Source organism: Rhinichthys klamathensis, unplaced genomic scaffold, assembly GCF_029890125.1.
Source record: "Rhinichthys klamathensis goyatoka isolate OS25496 unplaced genomic scaffold, OSU_Roscu_1.1 h1tg000616l_1, whole genome shotgun sequence".
NCBI lineage: Eukaryota > Metazoa > Chordata > Actinopteri > Cypriniformes > Leuciscidae > Rhinichthys > Rhinichthys klamathensis.
Genome location: NW_026607068.1, coordinates 411939 through 418446, shown reverse-complemented (window position 1 = coordinate 418446; position 6508 = coordinate 411939). Strand labels below are relative to the sequence as shown.

The 6508-nt window shown below is 41.1% G+C and overlaps 1 protein-coding gene across 3 annotated transcripts; it reads right to left on the bottom strand.

Moving 5' to 3' along the window:
- Positions 1-1319: 1319 nt before the first annotated feature.
- On the bottom strand, positions 1320-6203 carry ddx5 (DEAD (Asp-Glu-Ala-Asp) box helicase 5). Of its 3 annotated transcripts, none has more exons than XM_056240845.1 (13): positions 6051-6203; positions 4961-5135; positions 4774-4870; positions 4554-4687; positions 4408-4473; positions 4186-4327; positions 3944-4104; positions 3690-3862; positions 3491-3601; positions 3342-3403; positions 3198-3257; positions 2121-2342; positions 1320-1981 (listed from the first exon to the last, which is right to left on the bottom strand). In XM_056240845.1, exons 1-13 carry the CDS (start codon positions 6089-6091, stop codon positions 1581-1583), a joined length of 1845 nt encoding a protein of 614 aa, XP_056096820.1. In that variant the 5' UTR covers positions 6092-6203; the 3' UTR covers positions 1320-1580. The 3 variants fall into 3 exon arrangements, with proteins under 3 accessions (XP_056096820.1, XP_056096821.1, XP_056096822.1); XM_056240846.1 differs by having other exon boundaries at positions 4961-5132; positions 6051-6195; XM_056240847.1 differs by having other exon boundaries at positions 1717-1981; positions 2108-2342.
- Between the last annotated feature and the right edge of the window lie 305 nt (positions 6204-6508).

Here is a 6508-nt window from a genome sequence, read left to right as displayed (position 1 = left end):
AGATAGATAGTTAGACAGACAGACAGATACATACATAGATGATACGTAATTAGATATAAATCAGCATAATAGCATTAACACACATTGTGTTTTTATGTTTTATGAGGACTTTACATAGACATAATCATTATTATATCATACAAACTGTATATTATATCCTTTTTACAACAACCCTACCCATCACAGAAAACTTTCTGCACTTTTACATTTTCAAAAAACATTACTTATGATTTATTAGCCTTTCCTCATGGGGACCAAAAAATGTCCCCACAAGGACAAGGATTTCAGATATTACCATCTTTGTGGGGACAATTTGGCCCCATAATGTAGTTTACCAGGCCACACACAGCCATCAAATTTGGGTTTTCACATAATCACAAATGATACCAATTCAATACGTTGCCATTTAGCAAGTGACTTTTGCAGTGTCACTCGTGACCATGAGTCTGTAAGAATCAGCCTTAAGTCAATGCAAGACATGTAGTCATTGAGAGCATTCTCCTCACAACTAGTCAAGACGTTCATAAATGTGTTCCATGGCAGTCATGAAAAATATTTTAAATATTCAAGAAATCAAATTTAGAAGGCATTCAAATATTCTAACATTTTAATGCAACTGAATGCCACCATATTGTTTTGCACATTAACTGAAGTTGCTAGGTGGCTTTTAAAATCCCTTCATCTGGTAGATCACTTCAGCAACACATTTACATTAACATCCAAAATGTTAAAAAATAATTGTGCTGCTTAATATTTTAGTGAAAACCTGTTTTTCCAGGTTAAGCATTAGTGCAAGGCCCCCCAAGTGCACAAATAAATCATTTGAATGAATGTTTATCCCTAGATCACATTTAATTGGTGTTATCAATGTTCAAAAGAACACAAGTTGTGGATTAATCAGAGGAAGATGAACATTACTTATTGGCATTATATTTATTCGTGAAATATTATCAAATTATAAATGGTAGAATTATAGCTTTTAATCTTCATTCATAAGGGAAGCCATTATTAGGAGCAAAAATGTAAAAAACATAAGCTCAGTTACTTTTTTGGAAGTTAGTTTATTTAAACATAACCCAATAATCACTAAGAGTTATGGTACTCTTCACCTTCAAATTTAATTACATTTATTTTAAATAAAAAAAAAAAAAAGGCTGGATCTTAAATCAGTTCCTTTTCATTTAGCACACTTAACAATCTATTATTTTTGCTCTCCTTTAATTATATACCCTCAGGCAATACAAGATCCATTAACACATTGTGACTTGTGAACTAAAAGCTGCAGATTAGCAGGAAAGCATGAATGGACAGACACAAAAGTAATTTAATATTTTATTCGAGGACCATGCAATAGCCATTTATGGCCCTTGACATTTTTACAAGTGTAGATCCTTCATTACCTCTACATAGTACAAAATAACTTTAAGTTACTAAAAAAAAGAAATACAACTAACAAAAAGGGGGAGGGCAGGGGAAAAAAAATATCCTGCACAGCATGTACATTTTACAACCTGCTTTGAAGAAATAAGGTTACGTGAACAGAACAATGAAAGATTAAGATTCGCTAAATGAAACTGCATTTACTGAGGGAATGCAGGAGGGGCCATGGGGAACGGCATGGACTGTTGCATCTGTTGAGGGTTAAAGGGGAACGGTGGAGGGTGGTTCATGCTGCTCTGAACGCTCCCTTGATTGGGACCAAACTGCTGGTTCTGATAGCCTTGGTTTCCATAGCCACCAGACTGATTGCCAAAACTACCCTGTCCGTTATTGCTGTAACCCCCATTAAAGCTGCTACTGCCGCTGCCGTTGTAGCCAGTAGATCCGTTTTGAGTCTTGTTTCCAAACACCTTCTTTTGCCCATAAGAGTCACCACCATTACGGTTGTCCTGGCTGTAGCTGTTGAAGTCCCGCCTGCTGCTGGAGTGGCGATCCCGACGGTCGTCCCTAAACCCCCCACCTCGCCCTCCCCTTGAACGACCTGGAAAAGAAATTAGGAGTTACAGTAGGATTCGCAGACAGGTCAAACTAAATCCGAGCCTTTCCCTTTCTAGAGAGATTATGAAGGACAAAACTGTGAAGGTAAACCACAGTTCTTGTATCTCACCAATTGGATTTACCTCCTCTGTCTTCGGCCATTTGGATGAGCTTGGGGTTTATGGCTTGGTTGGCCTCCCGGAGGACAGAGACGAGGTCGTGAGCCTGTTTCATGTTGTTGGGCGTAAAGAAAGTGTACGCCGTGCCAGTTTTCTGACTGCGAGCCGTACGGCCAATGCGGTGAATGTAGTCCTCGGAATTGTTGGGGTAGTCATAGTTAATGACAAATTTGACGTCCTCCACATCTGTTAAGAGAAAATGGACGTGCCATGGCAGGAATAGAGGAGTGCGGGTGCACACCGCCACAGCAGCGAGAATAATAGACGTTAGCAAGGGAAACAAATGATTGATAGGTCATCGACTTACCATGCTGAGGAAAGGATGGTTAAAAATCAGGACTTAAGGATCCAAATGACAGTTAACATTGTCCTCTATTAAAAAGTGACAAGACAAACTGCTGCATCTTGCCAAGACTCAACTTGCTCAAAAACAAGACCGATTAAGGGCTTAAATTTAAGGCTGACGCAAGCTTTCCAACCAACCGGTGCTCACTTGAAAGAAAATATGATTCTCTTTGGCAGGACTCGACATGACTGAAGCCAGCAAAAGGAGGGCACGCATCGACCAGCCGGGTAATCGCATTCAGTGCGGAGGCATGTAGATTAAAGCAACTGCTCTCGATGGCAAAACACTAAAATTTTATACAAGACACGTCCTATTACGTAAACGCCCAGTCCTTATACTTAAAAGTTCAACAGTTCAAGCTGTTGCGCGAGAGCAGATGCGAGCAGGACGCAAGTGCGACCACCCAACGGCGCCGCACTCCTCCATGGTATGCCGCCCCTTGGATTACGCCCCAATCACAGAGCTCCGACCACCTCTGAATGCAATTTGATTGGCTGGCAGACAGGCAGAACTCCACAGAGGAGCTCCTTACCCCCTCCTGGTGAACCTGGACGCGTCATGCCAAGGTCCTGCCTCCAAGACTCCACCTTCAGGTGAGAGGGGCTCAGAAAGGCACAGCAGTTAAAAGGAAACGGCAGAACTTCATAGAAAACACAATATGAAAGTGTTAAAGAACATATTGAGAAGTAACAAACCTAGTCCTCTGGAGGCGACATCTGTGGCAATGAGGATGGGCGCTTTTCCATATTTGAATTCTGTTGAAGTAGGAAAACAAGTCAAATCAAGAGAATTAACCAAGAATGAGTTGATGATCCAAGACCTTTATGGCAAATACGTACCATTGAGCACCCAATCTCTTTCCTGCTGGCTTTTGTCTCCATGGATACCCATTGCTGGCCACCTGCAACAGAAAAAGCCAATGAAATTCCTCCATTTGACATTCACACAAAGCAATCGTAACACAGCAGAGCAGAGAAGGTCATCTTACCCATCCCTACGCATCCTCCTAGTAAGATCATCACACCTCCTTTTGGTCTCCACAAAGATAATGGTCTTGTTCTCCTTCTCACTCATGATTTCCTCCAGCAGACGTATCAGTCTGGAATTGAACAAGTTCGTCGTCATGCATTCCCTCACACAGCCATCAAAACCAAACTTTAGTCACCCCTAATGTTCCCAGCACTCACTTGTCCTCTTTCTCGCCATCATTGCAAACATCGACAATCTGTAGGATGTTGTGGTTGGCGCTGAGCTGCAGAGCACCAACGTTGATCTGTACATACTCCTTCAGGAAGTCCTCAGCCAGCTGCCTCACCTCTTTGGGCCACGTAGCACTCCACATAAGAGTCTGTCGGTCTGGCTACAGGAGGAAGCACATTTTTATAACCATTTTTCAAGAAATAACAGCTATGAGTACATTAAAATACACCAAAATACATACTCTAATTTGGTCCAAGATTTTCCGAATCTGAGGTTCAAAACCCATGTCAAGCATCCTGTCAGCTTCGTCCAGCACAAGATACGTGCATCTGCGCAGATTTGTTTTTCCGACCTCTAGGAAATCAATAAGCCTTCCAGGTGTGGCAATACAGATCTCAACTCCTGAAAAAGCAGTAGAAAAGACAAATTTAGCACACTATTAAAAAGCGTTCCAAAGAGATTCAAGCTCGGTTCCACTCGTACCCCTTTCCAGGTCCCGGATTTGTGGTCCTTTGGGCGCGCCTCCATAGATGCAGGTGGTCTTCAGACGAGAAGCTTTGCCGTACTCTGCCGCCACCTGCTGGACCTGCTGTGCCAACTCACGGGTGGGAGCCAACACTAAGCACTAAAGAGAAAAACACCTGATTAAAGTGCTGATTTTAAGAAACCGATTCAGATTTACGCTTGACAGATAGTTGAACTTACAATGGGCCCATCTCCGTGCTCCAGGAATGGTTGGTGGTTTATGTGAACAATAGCAGGAAGCAAGTACTGTAGAATAAAACTCATTAAAACCTGTTGAAATGACTCAACTAGAAATTATATGACAGGATAATTCATAAACGTCATACCGAGAGGGTTTTTCCCGAGCCGGTCTGTGCAATGCCGACCAGATCTTTGCCACTAAGTGCAACTGGCCACCCCTGAGCTTGGATGGGGGTTGGATCAGTCCAGTTCTGTTTTGTGATCACATCCATCACATAGTCTGCATAAAACAGAACAAATGGTTAGTTTAAACTTGCAAAATTCAATATTGAACATTTTAAAATTTAACACTCAACACTAACATACTTGGAAAGCTTGCTTCATGGAATTTCATGATGGGTTTGGGACAGTCTCGACCCTTCACTGTGATCTCTTTGGTTCTCCTGTAGTGTTCAACATCTTGCTGCAATACAAAAGACAAGCCACATCTTTAAAATCTCCAACTGAGGAAAAAAAAAATTAAATCACAACCAACCATTGTGCGTTTACTTACAGGTAACCTCCGAGAAACCTCATGGTGCTCCTGGTAGAAGTTCTTCTCAAACTTAGGGAGCTCATCCAGGTTCCAGTGCTTTTTCCGCAGACGGTCACCTGGATTCCCAAACTTCTTGCCCTGAGGAGGTCCATTTCTGCTGCCTCCAAAGCGTGGGGGGCCACTGCTGTAGCTACTGGTAAATAAAGAGCATTATATTAAAACATTTGGACGCAACAAAATTAATTGGTGGATGCCAGAGTATGTACGTGTGTATATATATATATATATATATATGTCTCGTTACACACACACACACACGACAATTGCCCCAATATTTTAAGAGTGATGCACATTTCAGAGTTTTGGGAGACCTTCGTTTAATAACCCCCCAAAACACGGAAATTGTGTGTACTATACTTACAAAACACAAATATGCTAGTACCATGTCAAATTGCATTTCCGTAACATTTTTGATAAATACGCCATACAGTCATAGCATAGGTATGCCATGGTAACATAAAAAACATGGTACGTGGACTTCTGTGCTTATTACTTGACAAAAACAACAAATGACCGGTAAACAAAACACAAAAGGTCTGAATAATAGATGACAAAAGCTCTGGTTTCGATTGACATCGTGAATTCTTTTCTGCGCCACGTTTTAACGCCGCTGCCATTTTATTTCCTACCGGCAGGAGACAAAGAGGAAAAACCGGCCGGCATTTTATAACATCACGGCCACATGGCCCGACGAGGCCTTAAAACGATATAAAACTACGAGGTTCATGTTAAATGTAACATGAACATGGGTATTTTCGACGTTTATGACATATTTTACAAGTTAAAACAACAGACACGCCTTTTCCACACGATTTCTATCGAAAAAAACGGATTCGAAACGTTACCTACGCATCCCCATTATACAACAACACACATTCGGTCAGATTTAATCCTAAAACAAAACGGATAGCAAACTGATTCGATATATCGTGAAAATAATCGATTAACAGACACAAAAATTAAATAAAAACAAAAAAGCAGCGGATTAATATTTTAATTGATCACAAATTTTCCTACGAAAAACCCCAAAAACCCAAAAAACTCTTACCCTCTGTCGCGACCGCGGTCTCTGTCGGAATATCCAGGCATTTTTTGTAATCTGAGATTATAAATTAAAAAATAAATACTCGAACGTTCTTTTCCCCAGTAATGCGCAGTGACTGTGCTTGTGAACGTCGATAAGACCGTGCACTCGCCGAGTTTTATAGGAAGAGGAAGTGGCTTCCGGAAAACTGCTGACGTCTTTCTGACGTTCGCGCGTACTCGTCGCCGAGCATGCGCGTTTGGAGATTAGACCAGAGAATGTCTAAGTAGATTTAAGATTCATGTTTTAGGATAATATTTGTTATCAAACCACTGCAAAAGCTATTGTGACGGTACCATTATAAAATGATTATATCAGATGGTAATGCATGATTTACATATTCATACTTCATGGTATTTACATTGATTGAACTCTTAAGTTCTTGACCTTACCATGGTACATGTCCAAAAACATGGCAGTAT

Coding starts and splice junctions, on each gene's coding strand:
- ddx5 (XM_056240845.1), bottom strand. CDS start 6,091: ATGCCTGGATATTCCGACAGAGACCGCGGTCGCGACAGAGG. Junction 3,602..3,689: donor GATGGCGAGAAAGAGGACAA/GTGAGTGCTGGG, acceptor GTTCAATTCCAG/ACTGATACGTCTGCTGGAGG. Junction 3,404..3,490: donor AGGAGGATGCGTAGGGATGG/GTAAGATGACCT, acceptor TTTCTGTTGCAG/GTGGCCAGCAATGGGTATCC.